The sequence below is a fragment of the Miniopterus schreibersii genome (genome assembly GCF_964146895.1).
Source record: "Miniopterus schreibersii genome assembly, chromosome: 11".
Classification (NCBI taxonomy): Eukaryota; Metazoa; Chordata; class Mammalia; order Chiroptera; family Miniopteridae; genus Miniopterus; species Miniopterus schreibersii.
Window position 1 is genome coordinate 2,409,928 of NC_138111.1, and position 15,117 is coordinate 2,425,044.

General features: G+C 49.2%; 1 protein-coding gene across 2 annotated transcripts in view; it reads left to right on the plus strand.

Moving 5' to 3' along the window:
• The first annotated feature begins 481 nt into the window (after nt 1–481).
• FUBP3 (far upstream element binding protein 3) overlaps nt 482–15,117 on the plus strand; it is a 48,184-nt gene continuing 33,548 nt past the window's right edge. The window contains exons 1-2 of one of the 2 annotated variants that reach the window (XM_081150960.1): nt 482–660; nt 11,873–11,978. In XM_081150960.1, the coding sequence (XP_081007086.1) occupies nt 577–660; nt 11,873–11,978 (190 nt within the window). In that variant the 5' untranslated portion in view covers nt 482–576. The remainder of the gene's footprint in view (nt 661–11,872; nt 11,979–15,117) is intronic. The other variant, XM_081150961.1, reaches the window with a different exon arrangement.

A 15,117-nucleotide genomic window follows, 5' to 3' on the forward strand; every position in this document is an offset into this window, starting at 1 on the left:
GGGTCGCTAGGCAACCGCAGGTGTGGCGCTGGCCCGTCCTCGCGCAAACTGATGACGCCGCAAGCGCGCCGGCCCCGGGCGCCCCCCGCAGACCCCGGCGCTGAGTCGGGGGCGCTGCCCTGCGCCCGCAGCCGCCCTTTGCGTCCTCGCGGTGCGGCTTCCGAGCGCTCAGTCCCAACTTTCCAAGCCCAGGGCCGCTCCTGGGAGGGCTGCCAGGGGAGCCAGCCCTGCGCGGGGGCTGCCTCGGGAGGAGCCACGTGACTCCTCTCCCCGGTTCCCAGCGCCCGACGCCCCGACACCTGGAGCCCCACCCGAGCGTCGGGAGCCCGGGGCGGTGTCCCGGCCCCACCTGGACCAGGTCACGCCTGGGGAGGGCGGGGCCTCGCGCGCTGGCCACGCCCCCACTTCCGGCCGGACCGCGGTCACGTGCCCCGAGCGGTCCCGCAGACGCGGCTCCTCTCGCGTCGAGTATCCCGTCTTCCCTTCCGCCGGAAGTGGGGCGACTTTCCCTTTCCGGCTACGGGTCCCCGAGCGGAGGGGCGGCCGGCCGGGAGCGGAGCGGGGCGCGGGGCGGCCATGGCGGAGCTGGTGCAGGGCCAGGGTGCTCCGGGCGGCATGAAGGCCGAGGGCTTCGTGGACGCCCTGCACCGGGTCCGGCAGGTACGGCGCGGCCGGCGGCGCGAGCCCGCAGCCCGGGAGCCCGAGGCGGGGCCGGGCCGGGCCCGAGGGGAGGAGGGTCGGGCCCCGGGCGGGCGGTCGCCTCGGCGGGCTTGGCGGTTCCCGGAGCGGCCGAGGGCGAAGGCGCCACGCGGGGCCCCGGCCCAGCCGCAGCCCGCCGGCCGGGCGTCCCGGGCGCCTGCAGCCGCCGGGGAGGGTCTGCCCGGGGCGCCTGGCCCCGGCGCGCGAGGCCCCAGCCGGACCTGCGAGGTTCGCGAGGGGAGGGCTCGACTGGGGGCTGGCGGAAGGCCGCTGTCTCAGGCCCCAGTAGCTTCTGAAGACGGGGAAGCGTCGCCCTGGTTCGAGAGTATTTCGTTCTGGAGGGTCCTCTTGGAGAGGGGAGAGGGTTAAGGAGGTGTGGGTGGTCCCCGAGACGGGGACATTCATGATGGGCGACAGTTTTTCCCCTGTTGGGGAGAGTGGGATATGGACTCGTTCCAGCAGTGAAACTTACCATCTGACAACATCCTGCATTTTGTCCGAGTTAAAGAAACTGATTGTTAAGAGGTTGTTGCAAGTTGCCCTGCAGAAGGACCATGGGGCCTGCCTGCGCGGGCCTCCTGGCATGGTGCTCTGAGCAGAACGCCTTGCCTTGTGTGTGAAAGCGACGGGCAGGTAGCTTTAGCACCGCGCCTTCTGCCGAGTGCCTGGTGTTCGGCATCTCTTCCTGTTGCCTTGTAGGCGTACTGCCTGATATTTTACAGGTCGGGCTGTAACTAATCACTGCTTGATTCCTAACAAAGCCACGGGACCCATGGTATTCGATCCGCTTGGTCGCTTGAAGTCGGGGGTCTTTACATCTCTTTCCAGTATTCCGGGGGAGGGAGCCCTACGTGTTTCCCAGATACTGGCTTTTCGTTGTTATACTGACGCTCCTGTAGACATTATGTTGGGTCCCAGAACTTTCCAAACCTGTGGTTCTACCTAAAGTTTTATCTGATGACTTGTTACTTACTGCCTAGGCACCAACCGGTACAGCAGTGAGTATCCATCTTAGTTAGACTCGGGAGCCCACCAGTGGCTGTAGTGGATGAACTTGCCATCCAGATCCCCTCCTGCCGCTCCAGGCCTCTTACACTGCTCTCCTCAGGACAGGGTCCTGGACCTTGTTTCTCATTGGCTACTAATATGTAATGGCTTTCGCTCTGTGCTGATGTGTGACAGTCGCCTCGTTGGCCTTTTGTGCCCGGGAAGAATTATAGTCACTACCCTAAAGAGCTCAGATCCTCAGTTTGCAGAAGGCCCGTAGTTGAACATAAAATGAATTTTGAACCATTGGGAGGACGTTCTGCTTCTCTTGAGCCAATGGTTGGACTTGTGCTCTTGGACAACCTGCTTGAGGGAGGGAGACCCTCGCTGAGTGCTGACCCGATGTGGATTGTTGGAGCAGTGGTGTTGACTACTAGCAGAGAGAGCTTCTTTGGAAATGTTCCCAGCTCTGAAATGCACCACTGACTAGAGCAGTAATGAGCCCAATGGAGACACTCCTGTAAGTGCATGACTTCTGAATGTTAACCACTGGAGGTCGATACTATCTCCAAGGAGTTGATGGCCTTCAAAAACTAAAGAAAAAAACAGGTTTGTGAGTAATTTTAGGTTTATAGATTTACATTGGGCAAGAACAGAATGTTACAAGTCTAGAATATTGTACACGTATAGTAAAACTTACCTAAAAGGATCTTATATTATTTGGGTACCTGGACGATGGTGGATCTACTTCTCGCTTGTATACACAGCATGCTGCAGAGAGGTGATTCTTCCCCAACAGTGATTGAAAGTGAATGACAGTGTTATTTATTTAAATGAATGCAAAGCTCTCCCCCCTCACATATGTCCTCATAACACCAGCAGCAGTCTACACAGCCCTCATCAGTTTGTCTAGAGGATCATAACAGCATCTGAATTGACCCTGCTGGGATTTGAACCTGCAGTTTCTGTTAAGTCTGGTGCCTGGAGTCTAGCACCTAATCTACTCAACTTCCCTCCTAGCATCCAGAAACCTCCTTGTATAGCCTTTGAACTTTTTCCAACAAAGGGAGCCAATTGTTGCTGTTGGTGTTTGGCACAAATGGATGATCCAGCCATTCTGTAGGGAAGCACACAAGTGTGGAAATGTGATCTGATTCCGCCCCATTGATGAATATCTAATACTGCTGGGTACTGAAAAACTATCATGTTCTGTTCTGTCATTGGCAGGTCATTAAAGTACTATTTCTTCAACTTGTTTAGAGAGTGCAGGATCCTAATAAGGGTGGGATGTGGGCTCAAAGCCAAAATAGGTCATCCTGCTCTATGGCCACACTGCACCTCTACCCTGACTCTGTCTAGGTTATAAGGGGACCTCATGGAGATATGATGAGTAGAAAAACATCTGTTTTATTTTGTTTTCTAAACATGTAAAAATGTTAGAAAGCCCACTGCTGGTGGTTTAGTACCATCGGCCATCAAGTGCATGCACATTTGCATGTTAACAAGACAGTGTGTCCCCACTGTGTGTTAGAGGTTCCCCGCAGCCTTCCGTAAGCAGGATTTGCTGTTTGCCAGTCATCAACTAAACAGAAGAAATTGTCTGGCCAAACTGCTAGTGTTGTTTAGGACTTGAAGGTTCTGTTTTGATCTAGACTCAGTCGATGCCTCTATGTTGCATAACTCCAGAGTAGTCTATCCACGTAAATACAGTGTGATTGGTGCCTTGTGGAGTCAAGCATTATGTTGATTCTGCACCCAAATGATTGTGTGATGAAGCCACTGTAGAATCAATAGGAAGTAACCTATTCTTTACCAGCTCTGTTGTTTTGAAATATTAATTAGTGAGGGGCCTCAGAAATTTCACAGTACTCCAGAAGATGCCTCCCCGTGCTGTTGTTTCAAACTCAGCCTGAGCAGTAGGTGATTTGGCCCAAGTGCTGTATATAAGCACCAAATTTCCTTCAAGGGAAGGTGCATCCACTGTTAAAAGAAAAAGCCTCTGTTCGTTGGCTGCTTGGTACTCGCTGAGAGATTTGGCTTTTGCCTTCTTAATACATGATGTTTCTGGCTCATAAAGTCAAGTGTGCTGAGTGCTCAGTTTCAGTTACACTCCACTCCCCTGAGATCACCTCATACCTGTTCCCTGCTTCCGTAGCTCAAGTCACTTCGCCAGAGACTTACTCCTGTGTGTATGTTCCTTTTAGCTTTCTCAGACACTTGGCGAAAACCAGTGTCTACAGGAAACCTGGGGCTGCTTCTGTATCTTGACAGGACCCAGTAGAGTACCGTGCAAAGAGCAAATCCTTGTTACAGGGTTTTAGTGATGTGACCGAGTCCATTTGAGTCACCACACTTGAATGGAAGTGCTGAACCTCATGTTTGGCTTTAAAAGGTAGACACTATAAATGAACAATGTGTGTGCCTCTAAGGCTTTTCTCATTTCCAGCTGAGACTTCTTTATCTTTCTTTTAAAATCTGATGGCCCATGTGTATCATCTGAAAATGTGGTTCCTCTGAAGTCCCAGTTTTGTGCAGATACAAATTTTCCTAGACCAGAGTTCTCAAACAGAGGGCCCATGGGCTGGGGTGGGCTGGGCTGCAGGCATGCTTTGTTTTACCCACACCGTGCCGACACTTGGAAACTAGAACGATTTCACATAAAGGTGGAGGTTTCTAGCTTCTCTAGAGAAGACCTGGCTGCATTCTCCTGCATTTTGCCATTGCCACGTTCGGCAGGAGGCGGGCAGCCTCTCCCTCTGCATAGCATTGACTCCCTGGCTGCCGTCATTCCCACCACTTTGCTCATGTTTGCACTGTCCATTGGGGGTCCTGGATGGAGAGTTGGGCAATCTAAGGCTCCTACAGGCAGCTCTGTGACCTTGGGCTACCTAGGTTAGTCTTTCCCAACATTCGGTCTGCAGGCTGTTACTATAACTTCCATGGGGAATACAGGTTTAAATCAAGGTGAGTTGGCTCAGAGCCTTTCATGTGCTTGTGTGCTTTAGGGCCTGTAGGGCGTGGGTGTTCGTCGTGAGGATCCTGGAGGTAGGCCATCTCATGCCCGCTTCGTAAAACCAAAACCCGGCCTGTGGCTCGAGCTTCAGGAAATGAGCTGGGTAACTCACTGGTCCTCCAGGCCGTGGGCGCCCAGGGCTTTCACCTGGCGGATTTGAAATAGAACCTCGGCCGTGTTGCTTTGGCCCGTTTGCTTTGCGGTGTGTTCTACAGCAGCTCAACGCTGCGTTTGCATTCGTGTCGTCTTGTTACAGCAGCGATGAGGTGCGTAGGAACGTGACCCTTGTCTATATCAGTTAGCCTGTGGTGAAATTAGTTTCCTGTTGTTTCACTGCAGTGCCAAGAGCCTTTTGATGACGTTAAGTGAGGACTTGCTGTATTACAGGGTGTCTGTTCACACTTTCCTCTCCCTGGCTTTTCTGTGCAGTCCTTTACTCTTAGGAATGGTCCCTCTTGAAAGTGTTTTGCATTTGGAGTTTTGTTATAAAGGTACTTGGGGAAGAATAGCCAGCACTTGTATTGGAGGCATGAACTGCACTTTCATCCTGATCCCAGATGCTGACAAATCAGTCGGGAGACCGAGGAGTGTCAGTGGAAGCGATGGTGCGATTCGGGCTACCTGCCATGGTTTGGGGATCTGCGGAGTCCGAGGCTTCTTGCTGGATGCCAGGACAATGCAAAGATAAGACAAGTTTGCTGCTGGTTTTGTCTTACTGTGCACTAGGTCCTCACAGTGCCAGGTACAGTGTTCAGGACGGGGTTATGCTCCTCGTTTTATATTTGAACGTAAGCCCAAGGGAGAGGAGGCAGTTTCTCAGAGTCAGACAAAGACTGTATGCATAGTTCTTGGACCCTTGTCTTCTGCATTCTGAGAAGGACTTGGTTCCTTGCAGAGGTGGTTGGGTAGTTTTCCACCTCAGTGAGACATCCGCAGAATCTTTTTATTTTAATTTTTTTTAACCCTCACCCTAGGATATTTTTCCCATTGCTTTTTAGAGAGAGTGGCGGGTGGGGGCGGGAAGGGAAGGAAAGGGAACCATCAATGTGAGACACATGGATTGGTTGCTTCCTGCACCGGCCCCGGTCAGTGCCAGGGATCGAGCCTGCACCTGAGGTATGTGCCCTTAGCCGGATTCAAACCTGGGACCCTTCAGTCCATGTGCCGACTCTAATCACGGAGCCAAACCATCCAGGGCCTGCAGAACCTTTGAACAGAGCATTGAAGGGACACGGGTGGAATTAGATGGAATGGAGGGGAGAAAACTAACATGTCATCTTTGGGCTTTTGGGGGGGTACTGTGCTGGATCAGAACTTCAGCTGCAGCGTCGGCTGGTCCCCTTAGCATTTTGCCTACAAATGGGCTTCTCCATATTCATTTTAAATTTAGATATTTAATGAGTACCTTCTGTGTGCCAAGCACTTTGATATGCGTTAGGGAAGTTGTTCTTTAACTTTTTTGGAACATGGGCCTTTTAAAGACTCTTGAAAACTTTGGCCGTCTCCTCAGAAATACTTAATAGTTTGGTAGATGAATTCAGGAGGCTCTAAAGCTGAGCCCTGGAGCTCCCAGCTAAGGAATCTTTGTCCCAGGGTTCCCGAGGTGATTGAGAAGGTCCACTCTTCAGAGAGCTCCTTATGAGGAGACAGTGTAACCAGTCACCTGCTCGGTGAGGTTATGCTATTTAGAGCTAGGTTAGAAAGTGCTTTCTTTGCAATCACAGATAAGGGAGTATTTAATTCGCCCCAAATGTGAGTGGCGTGGAGTCAGGAAAAGCTGCTAAGAAGAGCTGATATCTTATTTGATTGGCATATAGAATTCCGTGTTTGGCTAATGCCGGTAAATAGGGCAGGGTCAGCCTGGCCCACCTCTGATGACAACTGTCGCTACCATTTGTTGAGCTTGTGTTATGCTCTGTGCCAGGCAAGCACTTTCATGTATTTCTCTCATTTGATGGCCATGCAATTCCCGGGGGTGGTGTAGTGAAGTGGTTAAGAGTGTGGAGTCAGACTCTACGAGTTCAAGTCCTGCCCCTTCACTGGCTCAATCACTGGACAAGTTGTCTGCCTCCTTTCAGCCCGTTTCCTCGTGTGTAAATGGAGGCCACTGATGGTGGTAATGATGAAAGGCAGCTAATGTTAGAGGTTAGGAGGTTACCCTTGGGAGGTGGGGTTGGGTAGTGACTGAAGGGGCCTGAGGCAGACTTCTGGGTCCCCGTGAGGCTCTGTGTCTTGATCTGGCTGCTGGTTACACAGGCAGTTTAGGATGTGAAAATCTAGGGCGCTGTAAACGTGCCCACCTGCTTGTCTGTGGCATGACAGGCTAGGAGGGCAGGCGCGGATCCTTGCAGGCGCTGCCGTTGTCCTGGGCGCTTTGCGTTGTTACTCATCTGCGCGGGTATGATTCCAGGCAGGCTCCACATCCCACAGGAGTGAGAATAGCAGCTGCCTGGCGAGGTCACCGTGACGGTCGCACGCGGGCAGCAGCAGGCTTTTGGTAGGTGTGCAGTGAGTTTGGTGACACGCTGCTGTCTTCACTGCAGCCTCCCAGGTAGCGGGACGCAGAGCTGGGACTTGCCCATGCACTGTGACTCCAGACCCTGCCCTCAGGGACTTCCCTTAGCCCCATCTCGCCTACTCTGGCCATGTACTGTTTCTTCCTGCCATGGGGAGCAGACTTCAGTCCAGCCCGCGCCTTCTCCAAGGCCCCAGCAGGCCACGCTGCGTCACTGTAGAGCAGGAGTTCCAGGGAACAAGTTCGGTTCCTGCTCCGGGGTGGTGTGAGCTTTCACCGCTCCTTGCCGGATCCATGGAAACCATCAGTAGCTGCATTGATGGCATGGACATAGTATGTGGGTGACTTGATGGCACGTGATGGCTTTGCCTGTTTCCATTTAGTATAAAGTTGTAATGAGTGTAGAGTTGTGGAAGTAGTCACAGCTTCCTATTTGATTACAACACCTGTCAGCAGAATTTTAGTTCTAAAAGGGTGCCTTGGGAGTAATTAATCGCCATGTTTAGGAACTTCAGATTTTTTTTCAAAAGGAACGAAATCATTATTGTGAGTGAAAAACTTTTCCATGTATTGAAGGTAACTGTAAAAATATATATATTCATCCATGCACCTTTCAGAATCACCTGTGTACTTGCATCTGTTTGGAAAACACTAGTTTAGTTCCTTTCTGCATGTCACAGGTGTGTGCACCAAGGGGCAAGGCCATTGAGGGTCTTGCCCAGGGCTATGCACTGGAAGAGCCAGCTGGAAAACCAAGCTCTTGACCGACTCCTGGTCCAGTGCTCCCTTCCTCCGCATTCCCACTGACTACTGGCGGGGAGATTAAGTTAAAAGTCTACCGCATTGATTTATATTTCATCTCTTACTATGCTTAAAATAGCCCAGGTAGTGAGATGACCCATTCTCCCCCACCTACCCCTAAAGGGGGGAAAGTAACTGAAGTCGTAGAAAATCAGTAGCAGAGTCCCCTCAAGGTCATGCTTTCAGATAAAGATGGAGTGGCCTTGGCTTTGTTGGAATATTCTGGCTTCAGTGACTCTCACTTTCTGGCCTGTGCCATGAACTGAGAGTGTACCTCACCTCCCTTAGCAGCTGCTGCTCAAGATGATCACTTGCGATGTGAGGAATTGCTTGAGGTCTGTGCACTGTGAATCACTAGGTTTTAAGTCCTCGAGAAGTGAAATGTGGTTAAGAAAGTTTTAGGTGGAGGAAAGGGAGGGAGCTTAGTGCTGTGTTTATAGATTCGATATTCAGGCGTACCTAGGCTTAAATGCCATTTCTGCCGCTTGCAAGATGTGTGACTGTGGACAGGTCACTCATCTGCTCCGAGCCTCACTCTTCCTTATCTTAGAAAAGGAACTAATAATACCAGCCTCCTAGAGAACCACTGTAAGGAATAAATGAGATAGCATGTTTAAAGTGCTCTTATAGTACCTAGCATGTAGTAAGCACTCATGAAATTTCAACTGGTTAATTTAGTAGACATTTAATACCATTTCTTAGAATAAGGTTACATTTATATGACGAGAGCAATACATTGTTTTTTATGGTGTATTGTAATATAATGCACAGTGTAATATTAATGTAAATTATGATACAATAGTATATGATAATGTTAAACTTGTATATAGCATTTGGTTAGCCAGAGTTTAAATGCAGTCTGTTGATTTCAGAGCTGCACATCTTAACCATTGGAAATTTCCCATGTTGTAGATACCTGAAGCAAACATGACTTAAGAACAAATGTGGCCCTGGCCGGGTAGCTCAGTTGGTTACAGCATCATACTGACGTGCCAAGGTTGCCAGTTCCATCTCCGGTCAGGGCACATGCATAGATAAGTGGAACAACAAAGTAATGTTTTTCTCTGTCTCTTCCCCTTTCTCTAAAAAAATCAATACATTTTTTAAAAAATGGATTAAAAAAACAAATCTGAAAGTCTCAGTCACATTTTTGGAAGAACACTTATTGATATCGATATTAGGAACATGGAACTATTGTGACACTTTTAGCATATTGACTTTGGGGGGAAAATAAGGAAGGCCAAGGACTCGGGAATAACATTTAGCTACTTTGGCAGGAAGGAAAAAGATCTGGAAGCAAGAGGCATCAGAAGGGAGCAGGGAGAGCGCCTAATGTGTAGAGCTGATGTTTGGGGCCCTGTCTTTGAGAGTGACGTCACATGCACACTGTTGGGGGACTCCACTGATAGTCATACCCTTTTGTGTTTTGGGGTCATCTTCATGTCTTCTGAGAATGCTTTGGTCTCTTTTTTTTTAAAAAAAAACCCAGCTAGGCCAATAATCTTGCATTCCCTTACATCGGCTATTGCCTGCTCAGTTTATTGTGGCAGACGAATTTTGGACACAAGCCCTTGCCATGTTCTCACCTTTCTAACCCACCTGCTTTACCAGCTGAGTCCTTACAGGTAACTTGTGCGTCTTAAGTAAGTAGCCAACCTCCACAAACTTAACAAATATGGGGAGCAAGCTTGCAAGCAGGTGGTAGAATGTTGTTAGGCAAGATTTATATGGCCTTTTAAGAGCAAATGGCCACTTGCCCTGAGAAACTTACCTTGGGTATAGGAGGTGGGGTTTCTGTCAGCAGTCGAGTATTTGGGATCAGCGAACTTTTTCTTTAAAGGTCCAAATAGTAAATTGTGTATGTGAATGTGTTTGTGCGCAGTGCGTGTGTGGCTTTGCACACTGTATGGTCTCTGTACAACTCACTGATAACAGATGGGTGTGGCTTTGTTCTCATAAAGCTTTCCTTACAAAAGCCGGTGGTTCACCAGCCATGGTTTGTTTACGCCTGGCCTAGAACACCTTCGAAATGGTGTTCCCACTCCAATTGTAGAATCTCTGGATTTTAAAAGCAAACGAGCACATTACTTCCCTTGGTAAGCCTTGTACTTGCTGCTGACCACCCTTCCTCTAAAATCCGAGCCCCTCACCATGACCAGCAAGCCCTGTGTGAACTGGCCCTGCCCACCTCTTGGAACACATCTCATTCCTTTTACGATAATGACTTGACTTCTCTTTGAGGATTACACCTACCAAACGTGCTCCTGCCTCAGGGCCTTTGTACAGCTGCTCCTCCTGCCGGGACAGCCCTTCCTCAGTTTTTTGTGTAGCCAGCTCCTGCTGATTATTTAGGTCTCAGGTTACATGTCACCTCAGTGTCCTGCCCTGACCACCCTATATGAAGTAGCTCTCCTGAGCTCTCTGTGTCATTGTCTTCTCTTGTTAGTGTCATGCTTATTGCCACCTGACCTGACCCGTTTGCTGTGCGCCTGACTCCCAGCCCACTGCTGACTCCAGAGGGCAGGGCTTGGTCCTTCACTGCAGGAACCCTGTGCCTGGAGCAGCCCGCACATAGTAGGCAGTCACTGTTGGTTGGGTGAATCGCCTTGTTTTACAGCCCTGGTGTTTGTGAAGTGCGTTTCAGTGGACAGAGCTCATCTGTCTTCAGAGTGTGGTGGTGTCTTTTCAAGAACCATGAAGCAAATGGTGTTATACCCAGAGGGTCTTAGGCAGAGAAGAAAGGGGCTTGCCCAGCATCACAGAACGGAGCTGGTAAATGAAGGGACAAGACCTGACCCAGGATGCCTGACATTTAAGTCTTCCCTTGCGTTTTCATAATTGTCTTTGGCTGTTGGTTTAAGGTAGTTTATCTCTCTGTCGGTCCCAGAAGGTCTCAGACTTCTGGGCACATTGGGAACAAGTTCAGAACTTCCACCAAAGATTTGCTCTGTAAGACAGGTGTGCCAGGCTTAATTCAGGGACTAGCATCATTTATTAAGAAGATCACATTTAATTTCCTAATAACAAAGTAGGTAAGTAAGAAGTTCTATGTAGCATTTGCTCCTGGGGGAAATTTTTTTTTTTTTTGCTTTAAAAAAATATTTTTATTGATTTCAGAGAGAGGGAAGGGAGAGGGAGAGAGAGAAACATCAATGATGAGAGTCATTGATCAGCTGCCTCCAGGAGCCTGCACCCGGGCAAGTGCCCTGACTGGGAATCGAACCAAGATCTCCTGGGTCATAGGTTGATGCTCAACCGCTGAGCCACACTGGCCAGGCTCTGGGGGAAATTTTTAATAGCTGTGTTCTGTTCTTTAATTGATAAATAATAAAAGTTGAACTAGCTCTCAGAGGATCTTAACTTTCTTGGGTGCGGGAACCCTTCTGCAGTAGGCTGGACAGATGTCCCCCCGCTGCACGGCCACGCAGTGAAGAGCAGCTTATTGCTTTATATTTATAGACATTATAGTTAATAGGGTGGAAGATTCCTCCAGGGTTGTCACTTGAGCAAACACAGCCTTGTAAGTGTTGTTGGGGAATTTGTCTCTTACAGGAGCCCTGTGATTAAATGTTTTGAGCAAGTTTCTCGTATTGCTGGCTGCTTTTTTTTCCTCAAATGCAGTACACCTGTATTTTAAGTGATGACTTAGAAACACTAATTTGCTTTTAAAAGACACATTTTTGGTACTATTTTAACTCTAAAGACATGTTATTATTAAGACTGAAAGGAAACTTCTTGTCTTACATTGATGCAGGTTGGGGGAGAATTGGGACAACAGCCCTTTAAATAGGACTCTTGTCTTTCCCTGAATATAGCCATGATTTGTTCCTGATCCTTAAATCTGCTTCGTTTTATAGATCGCTGCTAAAATCGATTCAATTCCTCACTTGAACAATTCCACGCCCCTCGTGGACCCCTCAGTGTATGGCTATGGCGTGCAGAAACGGCCCTTGGATGATGGAGGTAAGTGTCATCCCTGCCCTTCGCGTGGCAGCAAGCCTGGCGGTCAACTTGGCGTTTGTGTCAGCGTTTCCCTAGCGGCCCTCCCCCAGCATCGCTCTGCAGAGGGGTGGTTGCGGGACAGGTTCAGGATGATTTTTTGCAGCAGTGCCCCAGCATTGAACCCTCTTTTCCTTGATAACACGGGCATCTTTTTAGCTGGGCTCGTGGGTAAAGACTTGGGTTCTGAGCATGAGCTTGGAAGTAATGGACATGTGAGGGTTTTGTTGGATTTAGCCCTCTGTGCTTCCAGTGCACGTGCAGGAATTGAAGTTCCCACTTTTCACCAAAGGAAAGCTAAGTTTTGGTGTGAGCTGTGAGGCAGTTGTGGCTACATCTTGACGCTAAAGAGAGGAAAGGGCTGGTGGCCTTTCTCCACTCTGTCTGCTGGTGTTTCACCATTCCCATTCATGACAGGTTCTTTCTGGAAACGTTCAGTTTTCTGTCGTTCATTCTTTGTTGGTTTGTTTATATACTCGACTCCACCCCATCCCCAGATTTGAAACCAATAAGACATGCCTTCTACCAGCACCCTGGCAGAGCATCCATCATATGTGTTTCTGCAGAGAACTTGGACTTCCTTTATCTTATTTTGTCTTCCACAAAGTATGGCTGTAACAGGGATTGTGAAATAAACTGGATGGGACATGAATGTTCACATAGTAGATGGGCAGTGTCTTTTCCTCCTGTCTTGTCATCTGCATATGCATCCAACCACGGACATGTGTACATGTTTCTGTGATGTATTATTAAGTGAAAAAAATCAAGGTGTACACCAGGATGTATTGCGTCTTTTCCAAAAAAAGTGCATGTTTTTATGTACATAGAAAAAATGTAATTTGGTGCGACTGATTTTTCTCTGGTCTCCTTGGGGACTCTAAAGGGGGGATTGCCTTTGTTTTTAGACGGAGCCTTTTTGGAGTAATTATATAGATGCACACTGTGGAGATTTAAAGGGATAACGTCTGGGTGTAAAGTTCTGGTCTGTTTAAAAAAGTGGTTTATGTTTATGATCACACACACGGAAAGTCTGCTCCAGGCCATTGGAACCAAGGTGACCATTTAAACTGCTGCTCCCAAACAGTACCCCACGGTCGTCTTTTATTCGACTGGTGCTAGTGATTCCTTAGACCAGATATGACTGACTAACAGCATCATCTGCATCTTTGCCTTAGCAAAAGCTTTTTACCTTTTCAAGGCAATTATGCTTCTGCTCCTCCTATGAGACATGGATGGGAAAGTAGAACTAAGTTGTCTGGCTCTGAGCACGTATCTTGTTAATGGACAGAGTTTCTCTCGCCCACAATTCCAGAAATTGAGATCAATACGTTTCATAACTCTCAGCCCTGTTTTCACCTGCTGTGTGGGTCCAGTCGGAGTGACACGGCTCCCAGTGAACAGTATCCGCTGTGTCCTCTGCACGGGGACGCCCAGACACTTGCAAATGTAACTGGTGGCATTCTGCAGACATTTTCCTCCTGTTAATACTTTGCATGCCTATTTGAAAGAAATTAGGAAAAGGTTCTGAACTTAAAGAGACCTAGGGAGCCAGCAGCAGTAGCTAGTCAGTCACCAGGGAGTCCGGGGTCTCATCTGAAACTTCAGTTCATTGTCATATTGTATTTTCACCTCTTTTTGTTCTTGTTGACACTATTACAAATATCCTTCATTCCCCCCTTCTTTGTCTCCCTCCAGCCAGCCCCCTCCTCTTTTGAGAACCGCCTTTTGGGGACTAAGTCCTTGTGATCAGGAAATGAACACGGTTTCTCTCTTCTAAGTAGGAAGCCTGCGTACAGGGGTAAAGGGCTGAGAAAGGACCTTCAGCAGCCTGCTGGGCCTGGCATCCCTGGGTGCCCGTGTCTTACATAACAGGCTGTATCGGGAGACAGGAAATGCCCTTCAGGCTCTTCACGTTCTCATTTCAGTTGGGGAATCAGTCCTCTTTTTCTGAGCACTGTTTGAATAGCAGAATCACAGGAGTCCTTTCCTCAGTGTTGGTCTCCAGGTGTAGAGTTTGAGGGTTGCTGTTGAGCTTAGCGAGGACCCTGGGCAGGGGGGCCTGCCTTGGCCTCCTGTCAGCTGTCTCCTGACAGGATAGGTCACTGGGCCAGTTCTGCTCCCCTGAATAATTACGTGAGTTTACAGGTCCTGTGGAGGAAAGTGTTCATGTTTACCGACAGCTCTCTCAGGGTCACAGTCATGCTGTGTGTGAGATGAAAGTTTAGAAAAGCGGAGGCAAACAGCAGGCAGGAGTTCCGCCACCTTTTCTTTGCAGTAAAGATTCCCAAGGTTGCAGTCTTGTTTGTTTGGTTTGGCTTGGACAGGTTTGCCAGCTCACGTCTTTAGCAATGTGAACTTTCCAACTTTCCTGTGCATCTGGGTTCAGGAGGTTGAAGTTCAGCTCCCTAGGAGTTTTTTCAGGTGTTGCTTAGTTCTGTTTAAAAGTACTTCGACTCTTACATCGACCAGAAAAAACCTTAACACAGGTTTATTCAGGCCATTGAGATATGCAAACAAGCATAGGACTAGGAGGATCAGAATAGTGCCGGGTGGGAAGAGGAGGGGAAGATGTATTCCTGGGTGGGACGGGGCTTGCGGGCCATGTTCCCAGGCAGTTTTGCGCTGTCTGTGACGCGGCGGCTCCGGAGCCTGCCCTGGTGCCCTGCCCTCCAGCTTTGGGTCACGTAACTTTAACTGTTGGCATCTTCAGTCTTGGCACCCATGCTTTCTAACAGTCTTTGAGGTGTAGAGTCTCCAATTCTGGAATCTGCGTCTGGTGTCGGGTGTGGCAACCTTCCCATCCAGTACTTTCTTCGTGCCACAGCTGGAGCCAGTCTGACTGGTTCCAGTCCTCAGCTCTCAGGCCTGTGGCAGGTTCCAGTAACCAGGGAGGTCCAGGCTAACCTGCCTGCCACTTGCCTGCCCCTGGTCTCCCCCCCCCCCGTTCAGCACCCTGCAGCATCTTCACTTCTGTTCCTTCTCTTTGCTCTCCCAGAAACCTCTCCCCCTCCTAGCTCTTTACGTGGCTGCTTCCTGCTCAGTCCATAGGTCTCAGAATTGATAGACAAGACTTCCTCCTAGCAGCCCATCCTCACCCTCATCT